At 37.0% G+C, this 20,047-nt stretch overlaps 1 protein-coding gene across 4 annotated transcripts in view; it reads left to right on the plus strand.

Moving 5' to 3' along the window:
* The window catches only part of PTPN3 (protein tyrosine phosphatase non-receptor type 3), a 101,090-nt gene that overhangs the window by 37,963 nt on the left and 43,080 nt on the right, over positions 1-20,047 (plus strand). For all 4 annotated transcript variants that reach the window (XM_049830430.1, XM_049830431.1, XM_049830432.1 and 1 more), the window contains exons 10-13: positions 2,779-2,842; positions 7,941-8,113; positions 13,098-13,232; positions 14,746-14,922. In XM_049830430.1, the coding sequence (XP_049686387.1) occupies positions 2,779-2,842; positions 7,941-8,113; positions 13,098-13,232; positions 14,746-14,922 (549 nt within the window). The remainder of the gene's footprint in view (positions 1-2,778; positions 2,843-7,940; positions 8,114-13,097; positions 13,233-14,745; positions 14,923-20,047) is intronic.

The raw sequence follows: 20,047 nt of genomic DNA on the forward strand, positions 1-20,047 counted from the left end.
ATAATTTCCAAATTCATTTTGCAAGTAAAATATTATCTTAACGGCAAAAACATACAAGCCCCCTCTACGTCAGCAGCAGTTAAGGTTTTGTATTAAATGCTGTTCAGTATATCCAGTTTCTTTGCTTTGAAAACTTCAGGGAAACTGCTAGAGGAATACATTCTACATTGCTAGTTACAACTTAAAAAACAACTCGACAGTCTTACATAGCAAATTTTATGGAACCTTTCCTGCCGAATCTTCCAATGGCAAAGTGTAAGACTTACAGCTAAAGAAACATTTTTTTTTCTTCAAGACAAAAATACCAGCTGTTAGTACTATCTGCTATGACAGAACTGCCAGTTTGATCAGAAATGAGTAATTCTGTTGCCCACTAAGTGACAAATCTATTTTGACCCTTGTAAATGATAGGAAGGTGGGACACAAAAGATGTATCAGTATTAATATGCTACAAGTATTGAGCATTTTACAAGTAAACTGTGAAATTTAATGATTTGTGAATGTTGCATAGTCACTGGACAGGTTATTGGTGAGTGATAAGGGCAGCTGAGCCACCAGCTAGAATAAGAGTAACTGCATTCTATTCAGATCATGTTTTGGATGTGGCATCTTCAAGCATTTGTTAAATCTAAATCCTTTGATACCTTAATCTCTTGGATTTTTTTGTGGATTCTGCTATATGCATCGTTCACTCAGTTTGTAGGCGTAACATTGCAAATGATTTTTAGTTAATGTTAAATAAAACTGTCAGATTAGCAAGTGTTCTTTGTCACTGAATTAAATAGGTTTAGTTGTACTTTAGAAAGAATGAATGGAATTGAGAGAGATGCTCTACTTAGAGAAGAGTCAAAATAAAGAGACTTAAACCCCTGATTTGGCTTGAAGTGATTATGTGGTCATGCAGTGAATCATGTTTTTTAAAAAAAGGGCGGGGGAGAGGAGAAGGATTGAGAAAGTTTTGGTGTTTTGGTATGTTGGCTACATTTTGTTCCTGAGTGGAGGGTTTTTGCCTAGTCTGCAAGGTTAGTTTTCTGTGTCCTGCGTTTCTGCTGGCTCTGTGTTAGGATAAGAACAGACTGTGACAGCAGCTGCGTAAGCTGAGAGTGACTACAAAAACTTGTTGAAGTTTAATCTGAGTCAAGAAATGTGGTAAGAAAGAACCAGAAGCATGAAACTTGAGTTGTACTAGTTCAGGTGGAGTAGCACTAGGATTAAGAAAGGTTTTATATATAAATGAGTTGCATCTCAGTAAATACAACTGAAAGTTTATGTGACTTATTGGGAAGTTCAGAATCCAGAAGTTTTAGATGAGCAATACAGATCATTACTCTTTGAGGTAGCAAGTCAAATGGTGCAAGTTTCTCAAGAGTTGGCCTAACAGGAGAGGTGGATATGATTTCAACTTTCCATTAACTTGCACAACAATTTGCCTGGTAGTCAAGAAACAACGTTAATGAAATTCCTGTTTCTTTGTGGTTCTGCAACTGATGGAGAAAAACATTTTCAGAAATGGGCTCACGTTCAGTTTTCCACCTCTTTTGCGTGGGAGGGGATTGTTCGTTCCATTATCTATCTTGTTTGTAACTGGCAAATATACTTTCCTGTGTCAATGAAGGACATTGCTCTATAACTGAAGCATGTATCTCTCATGGGTAGTGGGGAATGAATGATATGCCATTGTCCCACTTGCGGAGAGTGATGCAAAAACTGTGGTAAGAACTGAGATGACCTTCAATATAGTTCATGCTTGATGAGATCTAAGGTGCTGTGAAACATTATCAGTTGACAAAAATATTCTGAGACTTTTAGCAGCAACCTTCCAAACCCCTTTCATGGTGGTTTTTCAGGCAGATATGACTTGATGAGACTTTAAATAGCTTTCCTAATGCATCCTTGTGATTCCTGCTTATCACAGGTCACAGGTTTCTTTTTCAAAAATGTGTAGGTTTTCAGTTATTGAAGTAGAAGTATTGCAGAGAAAACTTAGGTATTTTGGGCAAATCTTGTTTTGCTGTAGGAAGGTGCATGGGTACCTAGAAGTTTGTTTAATTTAGCAAAACGGATAATTAAAATGAAAATTGCTTGAGGTCCGATTCCAATTACAATCCTTACTAATGAATAAATAAATCTTTATTCATACTATGTATATGTAGAAAAGAGATGTGTGGTTCTGTATAAAATTACCACATAAATTATGTAGCAGTGCTAATAATTGAAGTGAAAAATATATTAACAGTTTTCTTAGATTTTGTCCTTTTACAGTTTTGATTTTAAATAAATGTTTGTTTAGTTATTAATGCAAGTACATGAAAATTTTCACATTATGAAGACGATTCTGTAAATTCTCTGGGAAATTTCAGATGATGTATGACCAACCTTGTCATGTCATTAGGGTCTTAAATTTTGTTCCTTTAGTCACAGTTGTCATATGATTCTCAAGTTATACAAACATGACACATTTAACACTTGTGCAGCTTAGTAGAGGATGTCATCAAGTTTTTGCTACAAGAATAGCTTTGGTGGGAGAGAATTGCTATGTAAACTATTTAAAGAGTAAATGAGGAAGAAACTCAATTTTTAAAAGGCCTTTCTTAGCTAAAATTTTTCATTTGAGTTTCTTGACACCTATATGCCACTCAACACAGGAGATGGCTGCATACTATTCATTGAATATTTAACAGCTGTAATCTTTTAGGCTCTATCTATGCAGTATTATTTTTCATTGTTTTATCCCTCTAAACATTGTTTACTATTTCATAGTCTGTTTCTTTCTTTTAGGGTGAACATATTAAAAATATCCTTTAAAAGGAAAAAGTTTTTTATACAACAACGGCAAAAACATGTGAGTATTCATTTATTTTGCTCAAATGGTCATGTTCTATTTTTTTTGCCTTAAATGTTAAGACAACAAAACGCTGATCAAAAGGCTCTGTTGGGGTAACTTGCCTTTGAAATTGTTTTGTTAACTTGTCCTTGCTATTCTGGTCCTCTTATCCTCGGTCTGTTTCCCGTTTTTGTTTCCTTTCCAACATTGAATTCTTCCATATTCAATCTGTTGGACTGTATCTTTCCCATGCAAGTTTCTTCTCTTGGAGATTTGGGAGAATTGCAGATCTTTGTCCTTTCTCCAGTATTTAGTAACCTAGCATATTTCCATGTTTTTGCCAGCATCTGCTGCTTTTTTTCTTTGATGCTATCCCTGCCCTGTAGAGTTCCTCAATGCAGTGAATCTACTAAATGGCTGCTTATCCCATTTAGGAGGACTTTGTGAGGTCCCTTCTGCTTATGGGGCTCAGAGTTCTGGGAGAAAGGAAGGTTCCTGGAGAAAAGGAGAGCTCTGCAGCTGAAAGACATGAGGTTGGAAAAGGGAGTAGTGCACCTCCTGCTGCCTGTAACATAGAGAGCTTTAGAAGTTGGCAAAATAGGTGAAGATAGTTGATAACAGTGATGTAAAATTTTTCTGCTTTTAAGAGTTGTCTTCATAATGCTGTGTGCTTTTTGCAGAACAGTTGTAATATTAGTCTTTTTAATAGGGAAAAAAAATCTGGATTACAGTACTGTGCTGCCACAATATGATCAGATAAATTAAGATATCTTTTTACAAGAGAAACCAATATTTAATATGACAGAAAAAATACAGAAATTAGTCACCAGTAGATATATAAATAATTTAATTCACTTGAGGACAGAACTCGAATGGATAGTAAAAGGTAAGTGTTAACTTGTATGTAAACTTTTATGAAGGCTCTTTCAAGTAGTAAATGATATCTTGAACTGATAGGACCTGTGTTACAAGAATACCTTTTGACTCACATTGATTAAAGGGTCTGCTGAACACGGATTGCTAGGGAGGCTTTTTTACCCAAAAGGAGAATGTTTTAAACTTTTTTTTTCTTTTTTCTTTTTTTTTTTTCTCTCCCTGGCACCCCTGCCCCCCCAAGTTTGGTGGGTATCTTCCAAATTTGAGGAGTGTGCATGTATGTACACATTCTTAATTTTCAGGGCTCGTGGAAACAAAGTATCTAGAGATAGTATTACTGCACTAATGCTTACACACATAGCATGCACAAATGACACTGTTTTCTTTTTTGAGACAATGTGTCCTAAGCCACTGTAGAGGGGTATTATGTTTTTTTGCAACCTTTACGTTTCTAAATATATTGGTTATATGCAAACTTCTCTTGTTCAGATATATTTCACTGTATGAAGAAACGAGGGGATGTCAAACCATTCCACTAGCTTGTGAGTGTAATTGTATTACACTTGCAAGTATTACCACTTTCTATATTTGAGGATTAAAAATTCACTGATAAGTAGTCATTTTAAATTCTAAGTATCTTCAAGTATACAAATGTGGGCAAGCTTATGGACAGCAACTTCCAAATGTGTCTGTGAGAATAAACATAGGAACAGAATTCTCTGAGAGTGATGAGTAACAGTGGTTAGTAAAATGAGTGTCCCTACCGTTTTTTTGGAATATGGAAGAATTGTGAATATATAATAATCTCTGGACTTAAAAATCATATAAAATATGTGTGCTCACTCTATAAAGACTTGACTGCTGTCAAAAATTAAATTTTTCTTTCTGGAGACCTGTGTCACCTTTGAAGAGTGCAGCATTCTTAAAGTTTGTTCCATTAAGCGTTTGATAAATGATGAGAGATCAAGGCCCTTGATTCTTTTAACTAATCTCCTCTTAAGTGATCATAGTTCTTTATTTCATAACCCACTGAGATTACAGTAATGCACACTATATCAAGCTTAAAGAGCTGCAGAACTGTAGGGAAAATAAGGCCAGCCGCATGACCTTTTTTACTCTTTCTCAGTAGATATGGAAAAGCAGACCAGGTGTGCTATTAAATCTCTAGGTACATCCATCCTTGTCAGTTAGCCCCTTTTGTTGAAATTTAGAGCAGCAAGCCTGCAGTACTTCAGTGGTATTGCTTGGAAAACCTTGTTGTCGCAGTTCAGTGGGAGTGAGAAGGCAGCTGGACTACTAGGGGTTTTCTCCAGAACGGTGGGTTGCTTGAGGGGTTTGTGAGGGCAGGTGACTGAAGTGGTGTTGGTCTTTGGATTGATCAGATTTTTGCTTGAAGGTACAGGAGGAAATAGGTAAATGAGGCTGAAAGTCAGGAAGATGGACAACTGTGGGGAAAGCAGAGCTGATACTACGTATTCATAGGCAAGATTTTATTAAAGGTGGTGACGGTGCTGTAACATTTCATTTTTGTATGTCACGTGTAGGTTTCGTTACAAAATCTACAAAAAGTTCTCAAAGGCTATGAATTTGCACTCATCTGAGATGTGCCATGTTTCATTGATTTATTCTTCTTATTTCTCTTACTCCTTTTTTCTTTCCTTATGCCCCTGTTCTGAAGACTCAACTTACCTTATCTCACTCTCTCCCTGCTACTCATCTCTTCTTTTACCCTCCCACTGCTTCAGTCTGTTGATCAGCTACTTGATAGAAGTATGCAATATTTCTGTTTCTACTGAAGAGCTACATAAGGACTGGGGAGCAAGACTGATGAATCAGTGAGTGTCTGATGCTATAAAAGCTCATGATATGTAGACTTAATGAAGGGTGCAAGATTTAAGGTAGGAATAGGAACTATGCTGGTTTACAGGCAACATTTTAAAGCTCCCAGAAATGAAACTTTATTTCCAATGTGCTTATCTAATACTTAAAACCACCTTAATTTTCTGCATATTACAATAGATTTGTACTTGCTATGCTGTAGCTATTTTCAAATTCTCTGTGAAGGGAATAGGCATGCATCTGATGCAAAGTTTTTCCCTGATGTTGAAATAGCAAGGCACTCACTTTAGATATGGAGAGTTGTTCCCTTTACCTTAATGGCCACAGATTTCTCTAATCCTTGTTTCTTGATAACTATTAAAATACTGTTCTTTTGGAACTTGAGTTGAGAATTATGATGGGCGTTAGCTCCTTGGATCCTGCTAGAACTCTCTTAGCCTTTAAAACGGTGCATAGACTTAATAGCACGACTTGCAACATGGCCTGTTAGTGAGCCAGATGGTTATGTTCACAAAAGATTTTGTTAATTTAAAAAATGACTAAGTTTTTCTGAAACTTCTGAAAGTCTTTATCCTAGGTTAAGTCCGTATTTAAACTTTTAGCCCACTTAGAAGATGCTAAGAAGGTTCTGTTACAACAGTTGGGAAGAACATACTTGTGATATAGAGAGCAAAATTCGTTATTAATTTCAAACTTAAATTTTAAACCAGAATATTAGGTGTACTTAATTCCTTATCTTTACTCTATGACTTTTCAGTATGATTGAGACATTTGGATAAACTGATTTTTGTGGCAATTGAAAGACCAGTGCTCCAGGGCAACAAAAATATCTATACACTTCCTTTTATTTGTCTTCTGGACTAGTAAAACACTTCAAGTGGTATTCAACCAACAGACAGTATGTCAGAAAAGCCATTTATCATTAAATCATTAAGCAATGTATGCTTTTTATAATGCAAGAAATTCTGAGTTAAAATTTCACTATACTTGCACATTTTATTTTACATAAGCTTATCACAAGCAACTGTGGCAAACTGACAAAAATTAGTTGGTTCTACTATGCATGAGGCTCAAACAACAAACCCTACTTCTCAAAAAAAGCAAAAACATTTTTTAAATGTTTTAATAGCTATAGTGAAAACATGCCTGAAAGATTGCAATCAGTTAAATGTTTTGCAGTGCCTATGTAAAATCAAGAGGCAAATCCTTTTATCTTTCTCTTGAGATTCTCATTGGTTTTCTAAAACAGTGACTTCAGTCATAGATTCTCTGAAGTAGTCAAAGTGATTGGCAGTATGTGGCATTGATCTCTGATACAGGGCATTTCTAAAATGTTGCCTAGAAACAAAAAGAATAAAAGAAAAATGGATTGAGTATTCCAGCCAAAATGGTCTGTAGGTACTTCCCAGCGGGACTGTTGCTGTGAACAAATAAAAGGACAACGGCAACGACAACTCAAGGTGTTATCCAGGTGTGACCTCTATTTCTCGCTGGATTGTATGAGAAAGAGCTTTATTAGATCTGAGTCCTTTAATAAAAAGGCTTTGCAATCCACCTATCTTATGCAAAACTCTCTCGGGATTTGAAATAGCTCAACAAGATCTATAGTTGATGAGGGCATAAACGTGGGTGGCACAATTGTTACACCTGTGTTTCACTGGCACTTTGGCACTGAAGTTACAAGTAAGAGTTTGCACCAAGACACACAAGCTTTGTATTCTGCTTCCTTTTGATCTCCTCATTGTGGCCTCATGATTATCATCCAGAAAGCAGGACTGGATTTGAACAGCGGTAGCAGCAGCTCCGGTTCCATCACAGCTACTCTCTTTCCCCCAAGATGGATCACTGTTAACATCTTTAGTATCTTCTAAAAAACTCTCAGGCAGATGGTTTTTGCATACTGTGACTCTTGAAAGAACATTATTGAATTGAAGCCTTATGCGAAGAGTTTGAATTCAAGGATTGAGGGGTTTTTTCCTTTCTACGTTGCACCCTTAATGGAATATTTAAGAGTTTTGTTTGTCATAGGAGGTCAAGATCTGACTGGAAACCTGAAACTATATTTAGCTGTTTAATATTACACCCATATATACAAAATCTTTACCACTCTAGGCTTAAATATTTCATTAACACTGTAAGGATTAGAAACTGAAAAACTTAAGTTTTTCAGTATTGCTTGAACTTTTAAAGTGTCCATTTTGCAGTTTAGAATTTCATATAGTCACATATAGTCATATTTTGGCCATCTCCAGCTCAAAATCTCCTATATGCTGATTTTTTGTTTTCCTAAATGCATTTTTCCCATTTAAGCTAAAAGTAATTTTATTGTTGTTTTATGAGCTTGTTTACTAAGTTTGATCTGCTTGTATATATTGAAACATGGTATTTCCTACTGTTACAGAATGAATCCAGAGAGCATATTGTTGCCTTCAACATGTTGAATTACAGAGCATGCAAAAATCTATGGAAATCTTGTGTAGAGCATCACACATTTTTTCAGGCAAAGAAGTCACTACCTCATGAAAAAAAGATATTGTCACATTATTGGACCCTGGGTTCTAGAAATCCAGCAAAGTAAGTATTGTGTGAAAGCATGTTTTGCTTTGTAATTGAAATGGGAGAGTCTGCGTCAGTGATAGTTCAGTTCTGCCCACAGCTGTCTCTCAGTCTTTATGTGAACCATTTGAGAAGTTATATAGCTATGGTTTCAGTTTCTGCAACGTGGTATTGTGACAATAGAACTTTTCTTATAATTTCCTAAAAAGGTATTTCAATATAAGCATGTTTTACTGATATTGTTTCAACTTGCTCTTTCAGTTCAAAAACACTAGAAAGTAAAAATGTCATGTAGGTAATGATCCAACAAGAGAATTTGCAGAACAGATTTGCTCTGAACTGTTTACCCCTTAGTGTCATATACACACTCTGTTTAATATTTTAGGGCAATTTCTGGAGTGCATCATACCAACCACTTGTTACTGACATGGAGATGAAAAATTTTGTCCCATCCAATTACTCAAGACACCACTTTTGTGACATTTCTAATCTTGTATTTGCCTCGTTGGGTTCTGCTGGTCATGGAGCTGGTTGTTTCATGGTGGTATGAAGCTGGGATTGTTCCTTCCCATGTGCACCAACTGGGCCCTAACTTCATTAAACTTCATCTGCCAGTTTATCATCTAGGCACTTGAAGTTGTAATGTCCTTCTGCACTTCACAATTGACCTTTATTTTTGCTATCCTGTGTGTTTAGTATCTTCAGCAAACTTTGTTCACTCTTTTCTCTAGATCACTTGTGAATATGTTGAACAGAAGAGCCCCCAACAGATATTGGTCTAAGACTTCACTACTGATCTTTTTTCATGATAAATCTAAAGCATTTTTTCCTATTCTCTTTTTTATGTCACAAGTGAACAGGCAGTTTCTCCAAGTGAGGACCCTATTCCCTAGATCCTTAGTTTCTTTATGGGTTTAAGGAACCTTGTTAAATGTCTTTTTGAAATCTTGAGTAGATTAAATGACTAGTTTAAAGTGAGAGGTTATACTCCAGTAGTTCTGCTGTTTCATCTTAGAGGCTTTTAGATTTTTTTGATAAGTATCAGTCCCAGTGATTTCTTTTGTTATGTTGATTTGTTCTGTTGTTTCATTTATCAGCAATTCAGCTACAAATGTCATCATGTCGTGTGTCATCATGGTCTCTTCTGTGTCCTGTCATCCCCACCCCCAAGAAAAATTCTGTCATGAAACTTACCAAAAATCTTTCATACTAATAGTGAATGAAAAAGAAAGTCTTATGTCATTATCTTCTCTGAATGAGATTTTGGAGGGTTCTTTGGTCTTTTGATCATCTGTAGTCTCTGTAGAAACCCACTTGTTCTGATGATTTTTGGAAAAGTATCTTATTGTTTTATTTTTGCCTGTGGGATTTTTGCAGTGTGTTCCCTTAACAGTTTAACTTTACATTTAATTTGTCAGACGTGATTCTCTTTTTCCTATTTGGATAAGCTTCAACTTTTGGATGATGTCATCACATTTCAAATAGCTTCCCAGACTTTGGTGGCTGTTTGGCTTTTCATATAGTCATGTCTCTCTAGATACTGCAGAAATTCATGCCAAGTGGACTAGTATTGCTTGTAAATGAAGCAGTTCATCCATGAGGGCTGTCCAACAGTAAGAAGACTGATAAACTGTTATGCTTTCTGCTGGAGTGGAGTTCCATATTTTTCATCTAGTACTAGAGGATAGCTGAAGCAAGTGAAAACGAGTAGTGGTATGAACAGTAATTTAATTTCCTAATGTTTTACAGATCTATATTTTGAGAATTAGATCCTTTATGGAGCGATATTAACTTGTTCTTCCTATAGTGAAGGCTCGGAGGAGGTGACTTTCTCAAAGCTTGTAGGATTGTCATGTCCTGGAGTCCTTTATTTCTCTCAAACTTGCAAACAGATTCAAAATCCTGATGCTTGTATATACGCATGCACACACAGGCATTGCACAGCCCTTGTAATGTTAAGAAAGAAAATGGTATGAGTTCCAAAGGGTACCTGTTTAGTATTGCCAATTTTTACCAAAAATTTGATTACTGACAAATTTACTGTTACAACTTCTTAATAGCTTGTAGCATGCAGGATAGCTCTCATTGTTGAACTAAGTTACTAAGAAAGAGTTCTTTTCCAGTGGTTTCATGTTCTGAGGCGTTATCACTGGTGAATTGCTTATTTAAGCTCTTAAGGAATCTCTAGGGAGAACTGTTCATTGTAGTACCTTCCATCAGGTTAATTATATCCTCTGTACTAATGCATTCTTTGGCCTTATTTACGCCAGCAACAAGCATGAAATTTAGGATCTACGTGAGGCAGAAATGACTTGGCAACCTTTACTATCAGAGACTGCTAAAGTACCTAAGAAGCAACAGGAATCTGGGGAGACTTTCAGTAGTTCCTATCAACTTGGTCACTGTCACTCAGCAAATTATTTTCTCCAACAATTTAAGAAAAGGTGTGAACAAGCCACTTCCAAGGTTATCAGCCATGTATTGAAAATTTTACTTTCCTACTTATTTGTGATTGTGGAATGTTGAAAGAGACAACAAGAGTTTCCACATTCTGTTTCAAGGATGGCTCTGAGCTCATGTGGAAGCTATGAAACAAAAAAAGGGATTCTGTATTCTCCCTTATGAAAGGAAACAAAATTTTGCATTGAGTAGAACAAACAAACAATAAAGCCAAAAGCAACCAACCAAACCAAGAAAACCACAAAACCAAACACACACACAAAAACCCCACCGACCATACCATGTAACCCTGGAGGTTTTAAGACTGACTTTTCTTCAATAGTTCTTTTCGGCCAACTTCCGTCAGCTTTGAGGGAAGTTACATTCAGGTTTTACCACCTTAAGTATCACAAGTTTTCCTCTGGAATTTGTGGCTTGCTTGTACTATGTTCTTTTAACTCATGTGAGGCAGATATCCTAGCATTTACTGCATCAGTTCAAATAGTTAAACTCTTGCAAACTGTTAATGCAATTTCTTATTTGCACATCTCTGTGCCCTTCTAGATTGTCTTAGCTTGAGGTACTAGTGGAATTCCATTTAAATTAGGCTGCTGAGTTGTATAAATCACCTGTAAGCCTTATTCTAAGGAAAGGCAGAATCACATCTCAGATTGAGAGGTAAGTTCATTCAGTGTTTCTGGGCTGAATGCTGAGTAACCTCTCCTATGCACATTCTCATTCCTCTCTGAAAAGCTAAAAATGTACCTATTTTTTCACAAAGGATAACCTTGGTAATACATGGGAGCAAGGAACTGTCATGTCAAGATATTACAGCCCATTCCAGAAAAGCATTGGCAGCCTCTCCCTATGTTTGCTGAGAAATATCCTTGTATTTGACATATAAAGAGCAGCTACTTGGAGTTCAGGAGTTTGTTGTGTAACTTAACTGAAATATCTAGAGAATATATTGTCAAAGTGATTCTGGGGTCAGGGCCAGGGCTTTGGCTTCCATCACATGAGTTATGTTGCACCTCAAAAGTCACCCGCATTGGAAAATGCATGAACAGGTACTTGTAAAAAAGGAAAGCTGGTGAAGGCAAAATATGTGGAATTCTTCAAGACACCTTTTTTATAATACATCCTCTTTTTCCACTCTCCCTCTCCGCTCCACCCATGTAAGGCTTCTTAGAACTGTTTTTGTAGAAGGCCAGAGTAGCCGGTGCCTTGTCATTGGTATTCAGGAGACTTACAGAAATAAAATGGATAGTACAGGCAAAAGCTTTTCCTGAGATCATGGTCTGTGTGTTTAGTAAGCTTAAAAACATACATGGGTAGCTGGTTCTGATATGTAGTCGCTTCATGTTAAGATTTCCTTCTTTGTTTTTTAAACCGGGAGAATCTTTAAAAGTACACATTTAGAAGGTGAAGGAATTAATTTGCTTTAAAATCATGAACAAGATACGTAAAATACTTCAGAATATAAAAAAATGTTTGGGTTGCTTTTTTTCTTTTATAAACAAAAAGGAGTACAATGCAAAGCATACATATGGTTTGATATTGGCATGAGTAATATCCACAGGATAAACAACTCTTTTGTTTTGTTTTGTTTTTATGCTATGTAAAATTGAGACATTTCAGCTCTATAGTAAAGTCCTTACATGCTCTGCTATCCCAGCTGCCCATTAGGTACAGCTCAGGACGTAGTGAGCCGAAGGTGATTTCTCTATAACTCATAACTTGCTGCTTTTCCATGAGAAATCCTAGGCTTGTAAACTTGAGGATGAGCAGCTTATCTCTCTGCTTGTCTTGTGGAATGCTGTGTAAAAAGATACATAAAAGTTAGTTTATCTCAATTTTGATCTACTTAAAAAAAATTCTTTATGCTGTATAATTCCGTTAGCAAGGTATTTTTATTGCTTTTCTAGCGAAGGTTCTGGTTCTGATGCAACCCTTATCTTGTCAGATTCTTGTCACATGAAGCAGTCCAGGCTTGGAGATCTTGTTTTCATGTCAGATCTTTCTCTAATGGTTTATTCCTATAAGGAACACATCACTCCACGTGGCTTCCTTCTGGAAATAGAGTGGTCTGGTGTAGCTCTTATTTGCTGAGGCAGCAGGGAGATGGTTAAGGTAGTCCTGTGCTCAGTGAAGCCATTAGTGAAATGTTACCTCTTTATGAGTTCTAACAGGGAACATCTAGAATCTTTTGCCTGTATTTGAACCATGTTTTGTCTGGCACTTAGTTCAGTATCCACAGGACACACTGAATTTCCTGTTTTCCCCTCCATCTTCTTAAACACAATTGGGTTAAAAATAACTCCCAGAAAAAGTTATTTTTACTGAGGCTTGTGATTAGAATTGTAGCAGGGATTAACAGTTTTATTGCTACAAGTGAAGGACAGCAACTGCCTCTGCGAGAATGCAAATGTGTAAGTAAGGAAGGGTGAGCACAGGTGACTCTTTAAAACACATGAATTATAAAATTGACTTTCATAAGCATATCTTATGTCATTTAAATTTTCTATCCCAAATAATTCACATACAGTCTTCTATTTCTTTTCAGGTCCGTAAACAGCCAGTACTGCAGAAAAGTTATAGGTGGAATGGTTTGGAACCCGTCTATGAGACGATCTTTATCTGTTGAGCACCTAGAGACCAAAAGCCTTCCTTCTCGATCACCTCCTGTTACCCCTAATTGGTAAATCCAGTTTCAGGCTTTCCCATGCCTTCCAGCTTCCTACTTTTTCTATTTGTATGTACTCTAGCTGAATAATTAGGTAGTGTGTACTATGTATTTAAACATTGTTATTCTGAGAATATATATGACAACAGGAGAAGAGTGGGTGTCACTTACCTCAACTTTAGCAAGGCTTTTGATACTGTCTGCCAAAATATTATACCCAAGTTAAGACATTACATTCTGGAAGGGTGGACAACAAGATGGTTAAAAAAAAAAAAATAATGGTTGGATAACTGGACTCAGAAGGGAGTTGTTAATGGGTCATACTCTACCTGGAGGCCAATAACAAGTGGAGTACTGCAGGGATCTATCTTGGGACCTGTCCTGCTTAATGTCTTTATGACCTTGAGGAGGCAATGGAGTGCTTGCTCATAAAGTTTGCATACAACACCAAACTGGGGGGATGAGTCAATAAGCTTGGGGGCAGGGTTGCTATCCAAAGGGAGCATGATAGTCTGGAGAAATGGGCCAATAGGATCTGTATGACATTCAGTGAAGACAAATGCAAAGTACTGGGAGGGAAGAACCCAGTGCAACAGTATTGTCTGCTATGCAACTGTCTGGAAAAGAACCTGGTAATCTTCATAGGCAGCAAGCTGTACATGAGCTATCTGCTGTGCCCTGGCAGCAAAGAAGTCCACAGCAACCTGGCAGTATTAACAGAAGCATAGATGGTAGATCAAGGGAAGTGACTATCCCCCTTTGCTTAGCATTCATTAGACATAATTAGAATGCTGCAGCCGCTTTTGTGTCCACTGATACAAGAAAGACACTGACAAACTGGAGCAAGCTCAGCAAAGGCCACCGGCCACTAAGGTAGTCAGGAGGCTGGAGCACTTACCCTATGAGGAGAGGCCGAGACAACTGCACTTGGTCAGCCTGGAGAAGCAAGGGTTTCCCAAATGCCTAATAAAAGCCTGGGAACACTTAGGAGAAGGCTAGCTAGAGGATGAGGCCAGGTTCTTCAGTGTTGCATGGTGGAAGGATGAGGCGACAGGTATATGTTGAAACACGAGAGGCTCTGTCTGGACATAATGAATGTTTCACCACAAGGACAGTTGAGCAGTTGGTTGCTTAGAGAAGTTTTGTGGTCTCCACCCTTCAAGTTTTTGAGATTGGACTGGATAAAGCCTTAAGCAGCCTGCTTACTCAACCTCAGTCGACCCTGCTTTGAGCAGAAGGTTGGACTAGATGACCTCCATAGGTCCCTTCCACTCTGAATTATCCTACGATTAGAACTTTAACAATACAGGTAGCATATTAGAAGAGGGGAAAAAATGAATCAGTTCAGTGTACTGATTGCCTGGTATACCATTTAAAATGTTTAAAAATGGATTATTTAAAGTGAGACCCATAGGCCTGTCATGAAGATTTCAGGACATAGATTGCAATAGGATAGAAATTTCACTTTGGTAAAGTTTTATGAATTATTCCGATCTTTCAACTTGTGCTTGTGTTCCTTATTTCTAAGGCGGAGTCCTAGACTACGTCATGAAATTCGTAAACCACGACACTCATCTGTAGATAACCTTACAAATGAGATTAGTTATATTACTGAAACGGAGGATGTTTTTTACACCTATAAGGGCTCTCCAACGTCAAAGGACAGTGATTCAGAGTTCTCTCAGAACCGTAGTCCACAGAGAAGGTAAGGCCTTCTGCAAAAAAATCATTGCCTATTTTGTTTTTTTTTAAAAAAGCAAAACCAAATAGCTTTAGTATAAAACAATCATCATCAGTTATAATATTAAAATGAGTTCGAACAGTTTTGTGTTTGCATAAGCTTTATTTTGACAAATTCCTAAACTGCAATTGCCACGATACAAAATGACAAGTTAAAAACGAACGAATCCTTCATCCCTAAACAATATTCAGTAGTCAAGTTCTCAGTAAAATTAGCGAAGCTATTAAGGCACGCCTGTTCACATCTGTAATACCCTATTTCCTAGTAGCTTCTGCAACCCCTTCCTACCTGTTGTAAACTCTTTCTTTCTGGGGGGGTGAGTGGGGAGACTTATTGAACTCTTTTAAGATTTGACTTAGGTTCCATCTCATCAGCTCAGTATCGTCAGTTGAAAGAGGTACTGCATTTCAGTAAACTCAAGAGCATAATAATGCTAGCAGTCATCCATCTTTTTCTTCCTCAGAGGAGCTGTAGATTGCTAGTGTAAAGGCAGTCTCTGCTTTTTTGCCTTGAGGCATTTTTGCTGTATTCCTTGAGGACCAACTTTGTTCTCCCCTGCAGCAGTCTAACCACTGCTAGATTTGCTTCCGGGGCTTGAGGCACCTATCTTTGTGCACCGATTATTTGTTTGCTCATGTATTTCATTTTATGTGTGGCTTCATTCTTATCTTACAGAGGCATTTCTTAATGAGTAACTTCAGATTAACACAATATTAACTTCAGGAATAATGTACAAAGTCATTGATTGTTCAGTCTCAAAAAGAAAACAGAGCTACTTTAAAACTTTCAGCCAGGGAGAATGCTGTGTATTAAAATGCAGCTTTCTTTGTAACGTTACAAGAGGAAAATGGTTTCTAGTGATCCCTAGTAACTTTAAGGCAAGATGTATGCTTTTGAGAAGCGATGTATTAATGGAAGATAATAGGACTCACCTACCTCCGTGACAGTGTGCAGCTACTAACTGTAGCTTTAAACTCTGGATTTAAACTGTTTTGTTTAAGTTTTAATACAATAATATTGTTACTACATTACAGCAGAGGTTTCTATGAAAGAAGGGGAAAATTGACATGTTGCATGCTTATTTGGAGTTTGTCACTCTGGTCTTTTAAGTTGTTTTTCTGTTTTTCTGACGAAGTCAGATGAACCTTAATACCGGTAGTATCAGTAATAACCATGATAATATATAAAAGTGATGCCTCTGGATGTTGTGAATAGTCATACATAGGAAGCCATGTCTTTCCTGTGTTTTAACATTTATAGATTATACACTTTTGGAAGTATTTTCTGAGTAAAAATAATAAGAGGCAGACCATAAGAGGAGATGATGAGGGTATAAGCTGTAGACAGAAAACTAACTTGCCGTGCTGTGTTTGGTGACTGGCAGATTGTGTCCTCCCAGTTAGTATGTTGTTGTTTTTTTTCTTTTATTTTCGTTTTTCTTTTCTTCCCCTGTATTTTTTTCCTTTCCTCCCTGTTTCACCTATCCTATGCCTACTGAGAATGGAGTGGGAACGCCTGCTTTTATGCTGCTTTTTAGACTGTGAAAATAGGATGGTCTAAATTTGAAAATAACACATTCATTTATTTTCTGAGCACTAAATGACTATGCCGTATCTGAGTAATATCACTCACTGTGGAGAAGCTTACTGTTATTACCTCATGTAAACCAAATTTTCTATATGTCTCATCCCCAACGCATTCTTGGTTTCCTGGGTATGTTTATAATATTTGATACTCTGCAGGTAACTGAAAAAATGCTTGCATAAATCTGATTAAATTTGAAGTGTGTGTTTTAGAAGGAGAATGCATGGAATGAATGATCCTTTGTTGTATTGACTGCTAGACTTTCATGAAGTACAATGATCATTAATACTTTTTAACAATTGAGGTAAAATATACACTAACCATACAAATAAAAAAAAGTTTCTTCTCTATGCTGAAGTTTTCAACAGTTTATGTTAGTCCACATTCCAGTTTTTCTTCTCTTATATTCTTACAGTAGTCATTACTTGCCTCACTCCCCTTGCTGAAAGATGTAAAGTAAAATTAAGTATATATGTGTAGTAAAATCTTTCTTTCCCTGAATGCTTTATTGAATGAGGGAATCTTACCCTATCAGCTAAATCTGTTTTAGAAGAAAAAAGTTTAACTTGCATATCTTCAGTATTAAAGATGGACACTTGTGCTGAACTTTTGCCAGACTTGAGGAATATAAAACACCTTGTAGTGTACTGATAAGTCTTTTAAAGCCAACTTGCCCATTTTTGCCGTGCTGGTCTTTAGTAGATTTGAACTGACAAAATTGAAACATGTTATGGAAAAAAACCCCCAGATTTGTAATTTCAGTATTTCTTTTTCATTAAGGGAGAGCCAATAGTAGCTTCTCATAGTCCTGCTAATATATGTTGTCTTTAGAGGGCTGTCTTTTTACTGTTTAGCCTGCTGTCTGAGACTGTCAAAAAAGGTGTTAGTTAATGCTAATTATAACTCTGAATAGCTTTGGTATGAAAAAAAATCTGAAACATTTTTGGAGACCTACTAGCAAACAACTGTAAGATGCTGATTTTTAATTGCTGAATTGTTGTCTGGGACCTCAAATCTTAATTATAATCATGCAGCTGCTTGATTTTTGTAAACTAAATATGTTCACATCAATTTCTTTTACAGTAGCTGAAGCTCAAGACTGTGCAAGCTGCAGTTAGCACGGGATATGGCTCTTTTCTATTTTTCAGGCTGCCATCAGAATTTCAGGGGTGGGGAGATAGTTTTCGCCTGTTTCCCTTCAGCCCCTCAGTAATGTCTTAAGTCCTTTTTGTCAAAATGGCAAGTGGTCCGAGATAGACCTACCTTCAAATTGATCTGTTGTGGTACAGTGCTTTTTGAGACAAATACATAGGTAAAACTCCTATAACAAGGCTTGCTGTATACATAATTCTACCAAGGCATGCTTGGAAGGAACCTTGGTGGGTATCAGAACTGCAGAAGCCACCACTGTTGGCAGCGTATGTACAACTGCATTTATTTCCCTTTACAGCTTTTTTTTTTGTCCTCCTGACAATACCAAGTATAATTATTTTCTTAATTGATTTTTTTCCTTGCTGTGTTTACTCACTTAAGGGAATCAATCGAGTTCTATTTTCTTTCTATAAAACAGTACACAATTTAGAAAACAAATTATGTGGAACAGCTCTTAGTTTAGAGAGCATAAAACATATCAGTTGTTAACATTTCTTCTTCCATTTCTTTAAATATATTGTACTGTATCAACATGTCAACACCTAGAACTATGTTTACTGTTAAGTACTTTAAATGAGCATGCTGGAGATGAGGGTCAAGAATATTTTGTCAATTATTGTATTGTTTCTCTGAAGAACACAGTGATTGTTTTAAAAATGTGCTTTGTGTGAACATTCTACCTCTTAACTGAAATACATGAGGTATATCCTACAGGCTGTGACTGGAAAAAAGAAAGCAAATCATGCGCATAGGTGAACTACAGAAAGCCAGGGCAAGCTTGTGATTGTGTTTGGTGTATCTAGACTGATGCTACCCAAATTATCTAAGGTACTTTCACACTCAAGTACAATTTGAGACTCATAGTAAAAAGAAGCAATTTTTCTCTCTCAGATTAGTGTCTGCAGAAAAGATTGGAGCTGTCTATTACATATGTATTATAGACAAAAAATTGCTCTAATCCCAAATTAACATATATTAAACAGAGCTTTATTCACAGGGCATGAATAGGTTTGCCTATCTAAGCCAGCTCTCTCAAATCACAGCTGCACACAAAACCTGTCATCAAAGACAGTGCTGAAGAGGACTTCAAGAGGACTTTTGTTTAGCCCAGGGCTCCCCAGCCTTTGTGAAGAAGCCTCCCCTGTCAGTTCTTTCTCCTCTTTGTTGCATTGCTGCTGTGCATCTCATCTGATTGCTACGGCCACTGAAAAATTAACACTAACACAGACATGGAGCCCACCCTGAGCCTTCTGAAGTCTCATAGGTTGCTTTCTGTGTTATACCACACTTTGTTATTGGCTGTGCCTCACCAGTTCAGAACAGGTAATCCAGTCTATCTTCTGACTATATGTTGTACTCCCTCTGTCACTATATTTATCCCACGCCTACTTGCATATGCACATGATGCTAATATTATTTAGGTTTTAAAATTATTTCAAGAAAAATATTGAGATAAAACACGCTAATTAGTAAGTGTACTTGTTTGATAACTGTTTTTTCAGTTAAAACTGGCCTTCCCTGGTCTTGGCTTCAGGCTACCTGGCATAAGCTCGTCCTGACCATCTACTCTCCTGACAGGTAGCCTGGATAGACCTCCTGGAAGAGGTTGCCTTCAAGACAAATATTTCCCTTTCAGTGTAACAGCTTTAAACCACAGGTGGTTATTTTTAAAGGCAGGCTGACGGACTTCTGCAGGGAATTCTTTTTGATTGCAATTTTTACTTTTTTTAGCCTGGTATATTACCTGAAGATTACCACTGTTGCAGTCTGTCTTGATAAAGGTACCACTACGGTTTCCAAATCTGGGATAAGGAAAGCCTCACTGGTGTAGAGGAACAAATCGTTGTTACTGATTTGCCTTTCTGTGACACTAATGCAATCCATATGCCACTGTGTCACTTAAGGGCAAAAGGCTACAGTGAAAATGAAAGAGTCATATTGAAGTATGTGACATGGTTTCAAGACCAGGTTGGGAAATTCCAAAATATCATTGATGCAAGCGGTAACCTTCAAAACTAAGTTGTCTTCAAGTGGGGCAATAGACTGATTACATTTTGGAATTAGGTACTCTGACATGCTTGGTCTTGTATCAGATGTTAGGTTTTGTCTTGAAAGACTGTGCTGTCCATCCCCAGTGCAAGTTCTGGTTCTTGGTATTGATATCTTTGGGGAAAAAAAATAAAATAAAATGTAACTTAATGTTTATCACGCCCAGTAGTTCATGTGTAGGATTCTTCACCAATGAGCTGCTACAAGAACAGAAAAACACTTGAGAGAAACTAGCTTACCCTTTACCTTCAAGTAAATAAGTGAAAATTTAAACAACTAAAATGAGTTTGTTTGTTTCCTTATG

The sequence above is a fragment of the Accipiter gentilis genome, chromosome 27 (genome assembly GCF_929443795.1).
Source record: "Accipiter gentilis chromosome 27, bAccGen1.1, whole genome shotgun sequence".
In the NCBI taxonomy this organism is placed as follows: Eukaryota; Metazoa; Chordata; class Aves; order Accipitriformes; family Accipitridae; genus Astur; species Astur gentilis.